This window comes from Poecilia mexicana, unplaced genomic scaffold, assembly GCF_051168715.1.
Source record: "Poecilia mexicana isolate PSO_F unplaced genomic scaffold, ASM5116871v1 scaffold_3, whole genome shotgun sequence".
NCBI classification, from domain to species: domain Eukaryota; kingdom Metazoa; phylum Chordata; class Actinopteri; order Cyprinodontiformes; family Poeciliidae; genus Poecilia; species Poecilia mexicana.
This window is the reverse complement of record NW_028263372.1, coordinates 2,874,255-2,893,194: the sequence shown is the minus strand read 5'-3', so window position 1 is coordinate 2,893,194 and position 18,940 is coordinate 2,874,255. Positions and strand designations below refer to the sequence as shown.

Genomic DNA, 18,940 nt, shown 5'->3' with positions numbered 1-18,940 from the left:
AAGAATTTCAGTCTCTTGATGTGCAAAACTGATAGAGACAAAACCAAGTGACTTGCAGCTGTAATCGCACCAAAAGGTGGCGCTACAAAGTATTAACGCAAGGTGGCTGAATAATATTGCATGCCCCACTCTGCAGTTTTTTATTTGTTAAAAAAGTTTAAAATATCCAATGAATTTAGTTCCACCTCACGATTTTGTCCCACTTGTTATTGATTCTTCACAAAATAATACAAATTTTAGATCTTTATGTTTGAAGCCTGAAAAGTGGCAAAAGGTTGAAATGTTCAAGGGGGTTGAATACTTTCACAAGGCACTGTACATCTGGACACTGCAATTTTCCATTCTTCTTGGCAAAATCTTTCATGGTTTGTGGGAATTGGAGGTGAGCAGCCATTTTCCCAATATAAATTATCTATTACCGGTTTAAACTTTGACTTATCCACTAAGTCAAAGACAACAACACCACCACATTGTAGTCTACAAACTTTTTCTGTGTAGCTTACCTGGACCTTTCAGTAGAATGGTGAATACTTTCCAGGCACTGTATTATCAACACTGACTTTCCTGACATTGTTACTTATTGCAGTGTTTCCCAGCCCTGCTCTCCAAGCCACACTGCCCTGCATGTTCTAGATATATTGAATATCTGAATATTATTGATTCAGTTGATTGTAGTTCAGCAATTGTCTGTCAATCTGCCATCAACTGAAATCAGCTGGGCTGAAGTAAGGAAACATCTAAAGTGTGCCTTGAGGACCAGGGTTATGAAACACTGATGTATTGCTTGGTAGGAATCAAATTTACTTTTGGAAAAATTTTACCTATTTTTTGTGTAATTGATACAGGCATGGCAACAATAAATGGCAACTTTTCTTCTGGTGGCTTGTCTCATGGCTCAGGTAATACAGTGGAGGCACTGAGCCAAGCCTACTCAGGTATTCAGCAGTATGCAGCTGCTGCCCTACCCAACTTCTATAATCAGAGCCTGCTATCCCAGCAAAATGTGTCAGCTGCTGGAAGCCAAAAAGAAGGTGAGTTTTATCAACTAGGAGTTGAAAACAGAATAATAGAATTGTAGAGTTGTTGGTGATGGGTGCAGGTAGTCATTTAACATAGGAATTTAGGGTAACACTTTATTTGAAGGGGGATGAATAAGACTGTCATGACATTGTCATAAACATAACACCTGTCATGAACATGAATAAGCCTTCATGAATATTTATGACTGTTGTCATAAAGTGTCATTCGGTAAATTATGACACTTTTAATACAAAGTTGACATTATTCAAAATGTCTTTGTTATGACAACTTGACATTAACCAGGAAATCATTACTGATTAAACTTTACCTTTAATAACATAAAGTTACCTAATTTTTAAAGTGCAATCAGTAATACTTTTATAACAAATGTATATCAGTAATGATTTCTTGGTTAATGTCAACTTGTCATAACAAAGACATTTTGAATAATGTCAACTTTGTATTAAAAGTGTCATAATTTACCGAATGTCGCTTTATGACAACAGTCATAAATATTCATGAAGGCTTATTCATGTTCATGACAGGTTTTTATGACAGTGTCATGTCAGTCTTATTCAAGCCCCTTCAAATAAAGTGTTACCGAATTTAGCATAAACAAATCTCTTGGTACTGATGATACATTTTTAGGTAATCTGATGGGAGAGAGAGAGAGAGGATGCAATTGACAGAAGGCAAATACAACAGCACACCACATGTTGCTGATGTATGTTGGTAAGAGGGTTATAAATGTGAATGGCTGGGTTTAAAACATGCAGAAGATGTTTAGGTTGTCAGCTAGTTAGGGCATTGTGGGAGTCATCACAACTATGTTGGGGTTGGCAGTGTGTTCTGTAGAGAATGATGCTGTTCAAGATCTCTGAAGTTACTACGGGATAATTTGCTTAGAACCTGTTTAGTTTCTAGCTGCAGTGTTTGTGAAAACACTTTGGACATTACAAACACATCTGACAATTGTCCGACAAAAATCTTAAAATTGTTGAACATGTTGACTGACTTGCTTCTCCTCTAACCTTGCAAATATATTGTCTTTTTTATTTTTTAAAAAATGGTTAAAACTATCGCACTGTACTGTGTGACAAATGTTGTATTTGAGATGAAAAAAATTATATTGGACATGTCTGATAATGATAGTCTGCAGTACCCAGCTAGCATTGAACGTTCAGACAACACCCCCTAAATGTTGCCTTGAACCTTAGGGGAACAATCACATACAATTAGAAGGATATTCAAATTCAATGCCATTAAATGTGCAGCGGATGTCGTCTGCAGACATTCTACCAATGTGGGCTGAATAACATCTATGGACGGTCACCGAATGCTGGCTGGATGTTTGCTAGACATTCGCTGAACGTCCACAGCAAACAGCCACTGGACGTTTAGTTGTGTTTTAATTTGACGTCATCAAATACAAAACAGTGAATGTCATCTGTAAAACTTCATTGAATGATTGCAGACAGTTTGCCAAACATCAAAGTGTCTTGTATTAATGGCATTAATACTTCAGTTGTGATATTATGTCAGGTCTTGCAATATTAATCAGCTGCTCCCTGCTGTACATGTCCCTGTTGCTATGGTTATCCATCATAGCAAAGTAACACAAATATAAAGTATAAGTATAAAAAGTACTGGCAGTCCAAAATAATAAGGAACAAATGTTTGAAAACAGAAAAAGACCTCAATGAAAGTATCAGAGCTACTCCAATGTGCTGCCACCCTAAGCAGCACAATTCAAGAACAAATGAGACAATAACCATTAAGGGCTTTAAAAGTCTTTTCAAGAACCTTTCTATTGGTTCTAAAATGTCCAAGTAGGCAATGCAGTGATTTAAAACACGGTGACAGCCATTTTTTAAAAGTCACTGCAATGCCTACTTGTACATTGTGTTGATATGATCTTTCTCTGAAATTCTTTTAGTTTTATGCCAGTTATAACAGAAGGCACACTTTCCAAAAAAATTGCACTTTATTTACACTTTAGGCTTTGTGAACTTTATCCAGGGTTAGAACTGGCGCCAGTCAGATGGATTAGTGGAGGTGAGACATCTGACGATGGATTCTACTTCCCTATTCATTCTTTCAGTTTGCCCATTTGATTGGGGATAATAACCTGAAGTGAGTGTGACTTTGGCATCAATGGCAGAACAGAACTGTTTCCAAACTTGGGAGACAAACTGGGGACCACAGTCTGACAGGATTTCTTGTGAGATGCCATCCTGGGACTGTCTGCTTTGTCAAATTGAAGGCCTGAGAAGGAGTGCATTCCCTGAGGAGGCTGAGATCTTTAAACATCTGTGGAAAGCTGCTGGGGTGGTGTCATCACCCTGTTGTTTTTTAATGCTTTCTTTATCTTATTTATCCATTACTGATCAGCACTTTTTTTTTAAGCTGCAGCTAGTGTTAAAGCACTTTATAAATAAAGTTGATGATGATGATTATGATGGTGATGCACTGTAGTGTGCTGGGGCGGAAGAATTTCCAAGGCAGACCTTTCCAGATTGAAGAAACAAATCAAGTAGGCTGGCTCGGTGGTCGGTATGAGGCTGGACTCTCTAGCAACAGTAGCAGAGAGGAGAACATTGCAGAAACTCCAGGCTATTATGGACAATGCCAGTCACCTTCTTCACTCTGTCATCAGCAGCCAGGAATGCAGGTTCAGTGGGAGACTGCTTCTTCTAAAATGCAGTACCAACAGGCTGAGGAACTCCTTTGTCTCTTGTGCATTTAAAGTGTCCAACTTCTCAGTGGAAAGAGGGTTAACAGGAATACAACAGAAACAGATGGTTTGTAAGATTGGTGGGTTTTATGGGTTTTTTTATGTATATGTAAGAGTTCTGTATGGAAGATACAACTCAAATCTATCTATATCTGCCCATTATATGAGATAAACTGAAATGTGCATCTTATCTTTGTCTAATAATTAAAATGTGATTGTTTACATGAAACAAAAGCAAGAAAAATTAAATACAGAAGAAATATGTAAGGACACCAATATCTTTAATGGTATTGTGGATTGCTATTCCTGTTTATTTTGACAAATGCTCTTTTTGTTCTGTAGGCCCAGAGGGAGCAAACCTTTTCATTTATCACCTGCCTCAGGAGTTTGGAGACCAGGACCTGCTGCAGATGTTTTTACCTTTTGGAAACGTGATCTCAGCAAAGATTTTCATTGACAAACAGACCAACCTTAGCAAATGTTTTGGTGAGTCTATGTAAACTCCTGATTGCATAACAAATTGCATGTTTTCCTGTGGAAGCGCCAATCTTGAAGAAGCTGTGCCTGTGGTGTCATTTTGGAGTTACATTTTAAAGGTAAACAATCACAAAATTACAAAACAAAACTTCTGAATTCAAAGAAAATTACTAGAGCCAGGGCCTCATCTGGGCTCTCTCTCAGATGAGCTCATTATACAAGCTACTTTTTCCACATTTGTTGAAGCTGTCACCATGTTGTGATAGTTTGCTAAACAGATAATCTGTGAAAAGATCAACCTCCTCCACCTCATCCTTGAGCTGCTACTGCTGTCCAAAGTAATGCACCATTCTGACCAAAACAACCCATCAGAACCAGGAGGAGGGTCTTAGCGCTGTCAATCAACCTCTTTCACCTACTGCTAAGTGTGCTAATGGAAGATTTTATCAAGATTGTTTGAATTTCTGTGAGTAATAAATAAATTGTTTTTGTTGTGTAATTGTAAAAAGAGTAGAGACAGGAAAAATCCACATAGATTGAACACAGGCTACGTGGATTTTACCTTTTACACTGGGGCATGGATGAGGGGTTAAGCTGGTATTGGGGTTATAGCTGCTGCTGTCTGACTCATCTGTTAAGTGTGGTAAGAGGTACAGGTATAAGTTAAATATATCAATATGTTGTTAAATTCTTTCCTTCAATCATTAAATGCTAGTGAAATGGAGGCAAACAGGAGTCTGTAGCTAAGCTAATTATGCTACATGGTTGACAATCTCATGTCTACCCACCTCTCGGGAAAAAACTGGGTTATAATTTGACAGTCTTGTCTTTTTTCTCTCTTTCTTTTTGAAACCCTGGCTTTATATTTTTTCTGGGCAGCATAGTAACAGCTGCAGTCGTTCTTGTCTTGTACTGACTGCTGCTGAACACCGTCACCGTCAAGCGCTAAGCAGGAAGGAACCATTTCATGCAGATCCAGGGGGCGTTCAGTGCAAATATGGATGTGTGGTTTTTGGTCTGGGAGTGGTAACATTTCGTTTTTACTGCTAAAAATTTTTATAAAACACTATATGATTAATTTTGTAATTAACAATTTTTTCTATTTCTATAAGAAAAAAAAATTGTGGGAGGGTCCCTGTCGGTCAGGGGCCCTTGGAATTGTCCTAACCTTTCCCCCCCTATCCACCTTATTCCAAGCCCCCATGAGGCTTTGTACGATTTATGGGTACGACTTACCCGAACCACCATTTGTTTAAATGTTAGCAACTCGCTAACCAACTTCCCACAGAGGTTTTAGGTATAAAACATGTGGGAACTCCTGCTATCACAGCTTACATGTGGCAATATTGTTTTACCGCTACCTACAGCTAATGCAGGGAGGGATGGCGACTTGAAGAAATGGCCATAAATAAATACAGTCTTTTCGTTGAGAAAATTTGATCAATTGCATTGATACACCAGTTAACCAGATCCATAATTTGTAGATTCGGAGGATGTACAAAGAAAGGCTCCAAAAAAGCAATACAAAAACAGAGCAAGCAGGGTGAGAACGGGTAGCGAGAGGAGCAGAGGAAAAATTCTGTATCATGTGTATATGACACTTGCAATCATATATGTCAGACTGTGTATGAATATTTGCACCACATGCCTTAAAAGTTACTGCTTTACAAAGAAACTGTACCCATTTGTAGAGAGCATATTTATTGATTTGGATCAATCTTGACCCATTGATCTGTGATTTAACCATTAAGCATATGATGTAATGATGACAAACCCTTCATATTAACATGTTGTTTTAATACCGTTGATCTCTGTATTCAGCTGTTCTTGAGCATTTATCCATCTTTTATTTTATTTTTTTCCAGATTCGAGTTTTATTTCAGTTTTGAAATGATATAAAGGCTGTGTCCAAATTCAGGGTCTGCATCCTTTGAAGGACGGATTTGTAGGCCGATTACGTCATAGTGTTGCGACAAGACCTGTCCGACCTCAAAGACTCCTTCAAATGTGTCCTTTTCCCCAGATTTGAAGGATGGGTCCGGTGTATCCTTCACGGCCCACGATATCCCATAATTCATTGCGGGTTCCAACTGGGCGTTCAGGCAGAGCGTCAATGGCGGTGAATAGCAACAAATTATTTAGCTTTATAACACTTTAAATGACACAACGTGATTTGGTACAACGTTTTTAGGCGAGAATGTAAGTGTGTAAATCTCAAATATCTGCTCGGTTCATCAATACATCATCTAATTGCAGTATTGCTCTGACATTTTCGGACCTGTCTGCTACCGCTGCGTTAACTGGTTCCGTACACCGAGAGAAAACGCCTAACTCCTGGCACACTGTTATAAAAACTCCCGCTAGCTTTCCCCAATGAGTGGGAGTTAAACACCGATATTATTCAGACAGGTCTGGTTGAAAAATGTTTGGTTTATAAAGTATTTCAAAGCAGAGCACATCGGTTTGATTGATTAATTAAAGCTAAGCCTTCAAACATAATAGGTTTATTTAACTGTAATGTCCTATCTGCGATGTGGAAAGTATTATGTTTGTGTGATGCCCACTGATGTGTGCCCACAAAAGTGGAAATAAAAGGGCATGCATTTCTTTAAATGTTTATGGGGTCAATGATGATGGGTGCAGTAACGGTGTTTCATCGGTAGGGGGCGCATGGGGATTCAGAGCTGCCTGTTGCTCTGCCGTTTCTCATAAGTTGAGAAAATGGAGTAACCCTCAATGTTTATGTTAAAGTATTTTATTATTCGATACTGTTTGGGAAAATGTATTAATGGGTTGAGAGAGATAGGACGGGTTTTGTTGTGTTCGGGGTCAGCAGCGGCTGGAGGAGGTAACCAGCAGACCGTGATGCTAGTGGGTTAGCACTGTAGCGGCGGGAAAGAGCGGGCTAGTGGGGATATGTGTACATATGCATGTATGCATGGAGTGAGTGTTGTACTGTTTTCAGGTGCCACGGTTTGTATATGTTCTGGACAGTTTTGGAGGTTTAGGCATTGATTTAATGTATTCACTTGAAGTGTTTTGCGTTCAAAGGTATTTATGCCAGTGCAGTAGCTTGATATACATGCCCATGAAATGTCGCTGTGTGTGATTGGGTATGCATGTATAGTGCAGTGAATTGAAGGTATATGTTATGGAATTGTGAAGAAATATGTTTATGAGTGAATATGTCTAAATAGACTATGAATACAGTGAATCGCTGAACTGTGAACTGGGATGTATTGATGGTGGAATGAGCTGGTTTGTTTAATAAATAAGTTGAGAAAATGGAGTAACACACAGACTGCGTCTCCCGTGTGCTCACTCAAATGCTGTTTTTCAGCTTCATCATCGGCTGCTGACGGGCCTGGAAGCCTGGTGCCCGTTACATTTGTAAATTAATAATTTGTATTCCTTGTAGAAAAGTGCAGTACACATTTGAACATTTTAGAATCAAACTAAGAGATTTCCTTTTTACTATGGAACATCCTTTACTATAAAAGGTGAAGAATAATATAGAAATCAGTAATACATGACTGAAAAACAAACTTCAGCACTGTTTTTTTTTTTCTTCTCCGCTTCGCACTGTCACGGTTGCTCGGCAACACGAGTTACGCTGAGGTGGGGGCGGGGTCAGTTGGTGAAGGGTAGACCTGTCCGAATCCACAGATATTTTTCTTCCGGTCTTAGTTTATTCCCGGCCTTCGAAGGACCCGTCCTACGTAGACTAGTCCTTCGAAGGATGCAGACCCTGAATTCAGACACACTTACAAGTCTATTCTGCCCTCTAAATGTAAAGTCTGCCTTGTGCATGTTCCCCACTGACAACTTTTAACTATTTTTTCCGATTATTTTCCACCAAGTTTCTATGACCACAGCACATTTAATAGCAACAGTCAACAAATCAGTAGCCACACAGCAGCGCATGGCAGACCCAACAACTTTGTCCTCCAGGTAAGGGGCGTTTACTTCAGGACAAATTGTGACAAACCCACTGAGTTCATTGACAATGATAACTTTGCTTTTGAGTTACTTTCATAGTCACAGTTTTTATAGGTATATGTACACAGTGATTCTTGAGAATAGGGACAAAATGGGTTTTAATTTTCCCATATTTTTTTTTATTATTTCTCAACCTTATGTATGCAAATATGACAAATAATGTTTAGAAAATATGAAGATGCTAAGGTACAGGCTCCCAGTTGCGAATTTAAAAAAAAAAATTACATTTTTAATCGACCTGACCCAGAACTTTGTCATCACCATCTGACAAAAATAAATCTAAAATGATTTTTAAAATACTCCATTAGTGATATTTTACTCAATTTACAGACAAATGCTTCTCAAGAAATAAAATAAATATTATTTAAAACAAAAAACAAGAAAAAGTCCATCTGACGGAGTTGACACAGAACTGAAGGTGGTGACAAACTAGTGAGTAAAATGAAAAACTTGGTACATGTGAAGTAATGCAATTCATGTAAAATACATTAAAATGAATTAGTTGCACAATTAAGTGAGATTTGACAACAATTTCACTGAAAGAGTCAGAAAAAGTCTGACGGAGTTGACATCTGACGGAGTTGACGAAATGCCAAACTACCTCAATTTATATGATGTTATTCTGAAGGAGGCCATATTGTAACTCGTCAGGTCCATGAAATCTTTACAGTTTACCAAAATTAAGCTTTTATTTCGCAAAATTTCATCAAAGTTTTGTAAATTGTCAGTTATGGAGTTGACACATCATGGTTGTGACAAACAACTTAGGAATAAAACAGAAGAAAAAACTAAAGAATAATTTAAGCTAACCGGAGCTAACTAGCCCTCCTAGCAAAGGAAGAGAAAAGACAACGTCATGGGGTCCTCAGAAGTTCTGGTGCCCCCCAATAATGCCTGATTTTTTTTACATTCTTTTCATTTCTGACGGTGTTGACAAAAACTAAGGACAAATTTCAACGGAGTTGGAAAATATCTAAAAATTATTTTTAATTCAATTTATCGATACTTTTATAATTATTTATACGACTACTTATACTTAATTGTCATAATATATAATTTTAGTATTTCTTTAATTGTTTTAAACTATAAGAATGTGTTGAGTTCTGCTCCTGGACAAGGGCTTTTACAGGCATCATCCACCGACTACAATGTTTAAAATAAAAAAATATTCAGCAAAAAAAAAGAAAAATATACATTGTTGTGCTCACATGACCCAGGTTAGTTTAGTTAGATATTTGAAAAAAATATATTTTGTGTATATTTTATTCAAATTTCATGCTTTATCCATAGGACCTGTTTTGTCCCTATTCTCAAGAATCACATCATTAACATAATAACTGGATTACTTCAAAGCTAAGGACTGGGGCATTTTCTTACTTTTACCTTACTTTTCTTCACCTCCAAGTTGAACCAGGACAAAATGCCTCTGTTCGACCCCAGGAACATGAGCAGTAGTATACAATGACTTCAGTCTATAGAAATTAATATTCAATGGCTGGAGGAGAACTTTAGCTCAACGCTACCTGTGGAAATGAAACAACTCTTCCTCAATCCAGCGGAGAGGTCGTACGCCCCACACCAAGCAGCTCACCCTGGATCGCTCAGGGCGCCAAACCGAAACAAAAGTCTCACACTGCGGATCCCATGAGACGACTAACAGGGAGAACCCCTCACCTGGACGAAGCAGAGTGGGCGGCTCTGAGCCGAAACCCACCTACAACTTCAACACCTGCTCCACCAAAGAATAACAAGCAAGCAGCTGGAACCAAAACGGCCCCACCGACTCCACTACCAAGGACAAAGCGACCAGCCCAAGCCTCAAAACATTCTGACTCCGTGGGAATCCCACTGAAAAACAGATTTTCTGCACTTCAGCCAGAGTCTACGAGGAAAACTCGCCTTCAAACATCAACAATGAGGCAAGACCAGCACATCTACCCCCCAAAGCTCCAAAGGACAAAGCGACGACCAGGAAAACGAAATGTATGCCAAAAGTGCTTATTGTTGGAGATGAGGCAGGAAATGGAGTCAGTTATGTTTGGAATCCCAAGAAAACGAGAGTGATTTCTTTTCCTGGTGACACTATATCTGATTTACTCTCTCTAACCAATCAGCCAAATTTTGAGACTTTAGTTGTGCATGTTGGAGCCAATGATCTGGCAAAGCAAAAATTTGAGATTCTGAAAAAGGACTTTAATAATCTTCTGAACACTATGGGAAAATTAAAAATGAAGTTATTTCTCAGTGGTCCAATTCCATCGACGGAGACGAAAAACACTCCAGACTGGACATGATAAACAAATGGCTGATTAAAGCTCTGTCAGCTCAGTGACCTTCATCGATAACCTCTGGATCTACTGGCAGCGCTTTCACCTCTTGGAAGAGGCGGACGCAATAAACATGGGATAAAACTACTTACTGCAAACCTTTTTCATTTTATCAACAAGGACAACAATGTGACCATCGCTTCAGAAGAACAGGCTCAAGGATGTCTGGCTAGGATGGAACCCTCCATGTATCAGGAACAAACTATTCCAAAACAAGCTGATAAAACGTCGACTGAAGACAGAGCGACTGGTTCCCGTCCTCCTTTCCCCCTCTCTTTCTGTTCCTACACTCATTCTCTGCATTCACAAGATACATATCAAGAAATGTCTTCTGGACCAGAGTTTCTCAAATTTACAGATGGAATGAATCAGCAGGTTTGCCTCGGCACGTCTCTACTTATCGCTAACATAGCAGACCTCACTTCATTTAAGCCACCTTAACTGAAGGTGGCTTCACCTCTGACCTCCCTGAGGATCCAGCACTCTGTGTTTCTGAGGTCTGAGACTGGGGTCCAGATATTATCTTTACACCCATCTTCCTCCAGAATGTGTCTGGCCCCCCGGCACTGCAAAACAGGACATTACCTGTCCAGATCACTACAAGAAAATTGACAAATCGAAATACAAAAAACAGTGGTCTTAATTCAAACCTCAGACTGATCCCCTACCTAAAGGAACCTCAGACTTAAGAACCTTCGGCCTCCAAGTCACTTAAACTGGCTCTTTTAAATACCAGATCTCTCTGTGCTAAAGCTCTATTAATTAATGATTTCATCACTGAGCATAATATTGATGTTATGTTTCTGACAGAAATGAATCAATCGTACTAATTGTTTCTCCTAACTACAATTTTTTAAGTGAGAATAGAAAACATAATAAAGGAGGAGGTGTGGCTTCAACATTTAAGAATACCATAAACTGTAGTAAAATCTCTTTGATGTAAAAGGTCACAAATGAACTTTAACACTAACTTTATACAAAACTCCAACATATGTGGAAGGTTTTGTGATGACACTAGATGGAAACTCAGATTTTGTAGAAGTTTAGTTTTAGTAAATTGCTCAACAACGCCACCCTGGGAATTTCACCCAGAGATTATTACCTCTTGTTTAAGGCACACAGGTTCAGCTATGCGGGGATTAAAACATCTGAGACGGTTTCAAAATTATAAAAAAAACATTTCTTTTGAAAATGTTCTTTTAAAAACTAATTTCTTTTTAAGAATGAAACAAAAGAAATCAAAGAAAATAGAAGAGCTGCAGCAGCTGAGGTTACCGGCCGGAGGGGGCGCCATGGAGACGACATCCACCAAACACAGTAAATAAAAAAAAAACCTTCAGACGCAGTGAGACAACCCAAACTCCAGAATCACAGCACGAAGAAGAGGAAGACACCGTCACCACCATAGACATAATATAAGGGTAGACGCCGCATTGGCTGCTCCGGCGCAGGAAATACGGCGGCCATCTTAGAGCGGTATAAACTCCTACTTTCCTCAATCAAAACAATAGAAGATGCCTCAGCTCTGAGGGATATTATTGTTCGGATCTATGGATTATTGATGTGAGGGCTCCACAGACAGCATTTCACAAGTAAGATGGACATATTATTGTGTATATATTGTGATTAGAATATTACTTTACTGTATTTATGTCCACCGGCGAGATTCCAGCTAATATTAGCTGGTATCTCGCCTAGCTGGTATCTGAACCCGGTGTAATACGGGTTCAGCCCCGCTATGAAGACTAACTGAGATTCTGTACATCTAAAAATATTAATTATTCTCTAACATTGACTTAGATTATATGACACAAGAGCATTAGAAATGAAACAATATAACACATATTATAAAACTTATGTGTTATAACATTCACCGGCAAAGTTTACACAGGTGGTAAAGACTATTATTTATATTCTTTCACTAGTAAGATACATCCCAAATCTTCCGTGTTTGTTTTGAAAGTTTCATAAAGACACGATGTGAGGAAGAAGAGGGAGAAATCTATAAAGAGAGACGAATTCACTGCAGGATGAATCTCACCGGATTTTGGACTTAATCTCAGCTGCTGAATCTCTGAAGCTAGAAGTCGGCAAAAAAAAAAAAAAAAAAAAAAAAAAAATATATATATATATATATATATATATATATAATTCAGTATTAATTATTTATTTGTGCCATTATGAATCTTTATTTGTGTTGTATAGTTATTTAAATATGTATTGATATTACTAAATAATTTATTTAATAAATTATGAACGGCTGTGTGCTTTGTAATATGCTCTTTATACATCAATATCAGAATATTCCATTCCTATTCTATTGTTATAGCCACTAAGCATATTTAAATACTTAAATAACTTAAATAACATACTTAAATAATACAATTGTTTATAAATGTAGCTTTGATAGATGTTTGAATATGGTTTCCAGTAACAAAAAAGCGTGTTATGATCGATTAAATGCGCTGATCCGTCACTGTGCCTGTTAAACACATAGTACCGAGTGGAGTGGTATACCGCTCCAAGATGGCCGCCCTAAATCTCGTCAGCGACAATAGGCGACAGCGGGGCATGAGGCGTCTATCCTTATATTATGTCTATGGTCACCACACCAACACCTACGGTGGCCGACAGGTGCAAATGCGCAGCAAAAGAGAAAACATGCAAACAAAAGAAAAGACACGCGCACAAATTAAATGCGGCAAACAAAAAAGAAAACACCCCCGAATGAAATGCAGCAAACAAAAAGTGTTGAAAACGGAAGTGCTCCAGACCACTAGGGGGAGTCTAACAAAAAATAGCTGTGTCCGAATTCAGGCTCTGCATCCTTTCAAGGGCCCTGAGAAACTGATCCTTCGAAGCATAGACATAATAAAAGAGTAGACCCCCCCACCCCCCACGATTGGCTGCTCCGGCGCAAATACGCTCTTGGAGCGGTCGTCCCTCCTGCTTTGCTCAACCAAAACAGCAGAAGATGCCTTCAGCACTGCGGAATATTGTTGATCGGATCGACGGACTACTGACGTGAGGGCTCGACAGACTTTTCGCAAGTAAGATGGACATATTACTGTGTATTTTTGTGATTAGAATATTACTATACTGTATTTATGTCCACTGGCGAAATACCAGCTAATGCTAGCTATAGTGCTTGGTGTTCAGCCCCCGTGTTACGTCAATCCGCGTTTCCCCATCAGATACGGTTCCCCCTTCGTCTTCTTGCCGCTCCGCCCCGCCCACGCGGCAAAATAGGCGCGTGCTCGTGATGAGCACTGAGAAAGCACGCGCGTGGCAAGCACGCGCTTGTTCGGCGCGCTTGTCTGAGGAACTACGGACACCGTGAAAGCTCAAACAACATGTTTCGGCAAAGTTGTCACACTTTCTTCACGTTTTTGCGGGAAACTAATAGTAATAATACTAATAATTATAATAAATATAATAAATATATATGTTATACATATTATGATTATAATAAATAATATATATTTTATACATATATTATAATTATAATACATAATATATGTTATATATATATATATATATATATATATATATATATATATATATATATATATATAATAATTATAATACATAATTTATGTTATAGTTATAATTATAATATATATATGTTGTATATATTATAATTATAACATGTTGTATATATTATAATTATAATAGATAGATAGATAGCATAATACTATATGAATTAAAAACAGGGCAATGCAATTTAATGCTCAATATTACCCATCAGATACCGTTTTCCCTGTTTTACAGTGGGGGAACGCTATCTGATGGCCATAAATCTCCCTTCAGATACCGTTTCCTCTGTCTTAAAGTGGGGGAACGCTATCTGATGGCCATATTTCACCCATCAGATACCGTTTCCCCTGTTTTAAAGTGGGGGAACGCTATCTGATGGCCATAAATCTCCCATCAGATACCGTTTCCCCTGTTTTAAAGTGGGGGAACGCTATCTGATGGCCATAAATTTCACATCAGATAACGTTCCCCCTGTTTTACAGTGGGGGAACGGTATCTGATGGAGACATTTCACCCATCAGATAGCGTTCCCCCTATGTTAAAATCACCCATCAGATAGCGTTCCCCCTGTTTTACAGTGGGGGAACACTATCTGATGGAGACATTTCACCCATCAGATACCGTTCCCCGTATGTTAAAATCACCCATCAGATAGTGTTCACTCTGTTTTACAGTGGGGGAACACTATCTGATGGAGACATTTCACCCATCAGATACCGTTCCCCCTGTTTTACAGTGGGGGGACGCTATCTGATGGCCATATTTCACCCATCAGATAGCGTTCCCCCTGTTTTACAGTGGGGGAACACTATCTGATGGAGACATTTCACCCATCAGATACCGTTCCCCCTATGTTAAAATCACCCATCAGATAGTGTTCACCCTGTTTTACAGTGGGGGAACGCTATCTGATGGGTGAAATGTCTCCATCAGATACCGTTCCCCCACTGTAAAACAGGGGAAACGGTATCTGATGGGAGATTTATGGCCATCAGATAGCGTTCCCCCACTTTAAAACAGGGGAAACGGTATCTGATGGGAGATTTATGGCCATCAGATAGCGTTCCCCCACTTTAAAACAGGGGAAACGGTATGTGATGGGAGATTTATGGCCTTCAGATAGCGTTCCCCCACTTTAAAACAGGGGAAACGGTATCTGATGGGTAATTTTAAGATAGGGGGAACGCTATCTGATGGGTGAAATGTCTCCATCAGATACCGTTCCCCCACTGTAAAACAGGGGGAACGTTATCTGATGTGAAATTTATGGCCATCAGATAGCGTTCCCCCACTTTAAAACAGGGGAAACGGTATCTGATGGGAGATTTATGGCCATCAGATAGCGTTCCCCCACTTTAAAACAGGGGAAACGGTATCTGATGGGAGATTTATGGCCATCAGATAGCGTTCCCCCACTTTAAAACAGGGGAAACGGTATCTGATGGGTGAAATATGGCCATCAGATAGCGTTCCCCCACTTTAAGACAGAGGAAACGGTATCTGAAGGGAGATTTATGGCCATCAGATAGCGTTCCCCCACTGTAAAACAGGGAAAACGGTATCTGATGGGTAATATTGAGCATTAAATTGCATTGCCCTGTTTTTAATTCATATAGTATTATGCTATCTATCTATCTATTATAATTATAATATATACAACATGTTATAATTATAATATATACAACATATATATATTATAATTATAACTATAACATAAATTATGTATTATAATTATTATATATATATATATATATATATATATATATATATATATATATATATATATATAACATATATTATGTATTATAATTATAATATATGTATAAAATATATATTATTTATTATAATCATAATATGTATAACATATATATTTATTATATTTATTATAATTATTAGTATTATTACTATTAGTTTCCCGCAAAAACGTGAAGAAAGTGTGACAACTTTGCCGAAACATGTTGTTTGAGCTTTCACGGTGTCCGTAGTTCCTCAGACAAGCGCGCCGAACAAGCGCGTGCTTTCTCAGTGCTCATCACGAGCACGCGCCTATTTTGCCGCGTGGGCGGGGCGGAGCGGCAAGAAGACGAAGGGGGAACCGTATCTGATGGGGAAACGCGGATTGACGTAACACCCCGCTCTGACAGCTAACCGAGATTCCGTAAATCTTAAAATGTTTCAGTCATTCTCCAACATTTAGATTATCTGATACAAGAGCCTACTATAGAAATGAAACAATATTATAAAAATCATAACATTCACCAGCAAAGTTTACACAGATGACAATGGCTATTATTTAATTATTTAACTCAGTCAACGTAGGATAACTCGAAAATGTCCCGTTTTTGTTTTGAAGGTTTCCTACGACGTGAGGAAGAAGGGAGAGACAGATTCACTGCACAGCACGGATGAATCTCGTATCGGATTTTGTACCCAATCTCAGCTGCTGAATCACTCTTAAACCAGAACTCGTAGGCTGGAAAACATTATATATATATATATATGTATATATATATATATATATGTGTGTGTGTGTGCATAATCATGCATAGCCTAATGTATATTATTCAGTATTAATGATTATTCTTATCAATACATACTTGATAAGACCGCTCTCTGTCCTTTTATTATGTCTATGTGAGAAACGGCCCGATCTACAGAAGACGGGTCCTTCGAAGGCCACGAATATGGACGACCAGAAGAGAGAAGCTGTAGCCTCCGGCTAGCTGCCTAGCCTCCATCTCGGCGTTATGTTGCTTAGCAACCGTGACAACGTGAAGCACAAAGCAGCGAAGGAAAAAAACGGACTCAGTTGTTTTTTACTCTTTATTTCTGTATTATTCTTCACCTTTTGTAATAAAGGTTGTTCCATAGTAAAAAGAAAATCTGTCTGATTCTAAAATGTTTAATGTATACAAGGGATATTATTCATTTTCAAATACTCTCCAGATCTCAGGTAGTAAGACATTACAGTTAAATAAACTATGTTTGAAGGCTTAACTTTAATCAGTCAAACCCATTTGCTCAGGAATAAATTAAATACTTTATTAATATCTACATGGAGCGCCCGGCCAGCTGACAGCTTGCGAGTGAAGCTGGCTGTTAATGCAGCGGGAGAAGACATCTCCGAAAACGTCGGAGCAATATTGGAAGTAGGTGATTTATTAATGAACAGAGCAGATATTTCAGATCTATACATCTACATTCTCGCCTAAAAACATTGTAAAAAAATAATTTTGTGTAATTTTAAGTGTAATACAGCAAAAATTATTTTGTCGCCATTGCTGCTTTTCTGAACACCCGCTTTAAAGGATGCAGAGCCTGAATTCGGACACAGCTATTTTTTGTTAGACTCCCCCTAGTGGTCTGGAGCACTTCCGTTTTCAACACTTTGTTTGCCGCATTTCATTCGAGGGTGTTTTCTTTTTTGTTTGCTGCATTTCATTCGGGGGTGTTTTCTTTTTTGTTTGCTGCATTTCATTCGGGGGTGTTTTCTTTTTTGTTTGCCGCATTTAATTTGTGTGCGTGTCTTTTCTTTTGTTTGCATGTTTTCTCTTTTGCTGCGCATTTGCACCTGTCGGCCACCGTAAACACCGGACCCCAGCAACTGCAAACAAAAAACAGTTGACCAATATGACAATCTTAAAAAGAACAAAATCAGCCCGACTAAATAAAGAACAAAAGGGCTGTAAACAAAATAAGTAGAAAAATAGAAATCAGACAATACAAGTTAAAACGTTAAGACGCCTCAGCGGGAGATGAAATAGTTGCGCCGATGCCACACCCCAAACACGCTTCAATCAGGGCAGATAACGCCGCCGCAGTCCAACTTTAGAACAATTGTGCAGAAATCCGGGAGATTAACGTAGACGGAGCAGAGCAAAGCCGATCAGATCCGGGAAACGAACGTAGACAGAGCAGCAATGGTTCAACTGTGGGGAACCTATAAAAAATTTGTCACCATTTTAAATAAAACTAGAAGAAACTGGATCTTAGATGAGTGTTAATTTCTTACCTGCTGATCTACAAAACATGCACACACACTCGCAGACCGAGGAAGAAAAGGAACGCAGCGCAGTGGCGTTTTACCTACGATCACACTTCAGTTTAGATTTTCTGACCAAGATCAGCTAAAGTGCAGGGAGAGAGAGAACACCTACCACCAGAACATCAGCGCAACATGCACCAGCCAGCGACTTGTTGCTTTCTGCTGCCAGAGTCCACCGGACGCGAACCACACAGTGGGAGAACAAAGATGACACATGCCTGAATGAACGCCGCAGCTCCCTTTTATACACCACACCCACTTTAAGAACCGGAACTTCTCACCTGGAAACTATTTGTGTGGAATTATGTATATTTCTATACCACTACAGTTTCTTTACTGACGTGAATGAGCTTCTATCTCTCATATGCATTGATTATGATTAATAATTGTCGGTGATTTCAACATTCATGTTGACAACCTGAAGACCGAGGGGCAAAAAAGCTCCTTAATATATTGGAATAGCGGTTCTCAACGTGGGCGGTACCGCCCCCCAGGGGGCGTTCAGAGTACGGCAGGGGGCGCTGGCGGACATTTTTACAAAAGGGGGGCGCTGGGATGCCTTTGGGGGGCGTTTGGTCGAAGGTAAACTTTACACTTTAAATGCACAACAATATCAGTTTAGACTTTGAGCAACTTGGTAAAACTGTATTGTGTAACATTAAACCATGCTTGGCTGCAACAATATACATGGCAGCTCTTCTTCTATTCAGTGTTTGTTAGCTTCTGTTAGCTTCTTGGCGCAGCTCCGTTCTCCTGCTACTGGTAGCTAAAATCACGATACCCTCACTGTGTATCCCTCTG

At 38.9% G+C, this 18,940-nt stretch overlaps 1 protein-coding gene across 2 annotated transcripts in view; it reads left to right on the top strand.

Annotated features, from left to right (window-relative positions):
* celf1 (cugbp, Elav-like family member 1) overlaps positions 1-18,940 on the top strand; it is a 134,299-nt gene that overhangs the window by 110,218 nt on the left and 5,141 nt on the right. For both annotated transcript variants that reach the window (XM_088004045.1, XM_088004046.1), the window contains 2 exons: positions 846-1,031; positions 4,097-4,240. In XM_088004045.1, the coding sequence (XP_087860171.1) occupies positions 846-1,031; positions 4,097-4,240 (330 nt within the window). The remainder of the gene's footprint in view (positions 1-845; positions 1,032-4,096; positions 4,241-18,940) is intronic.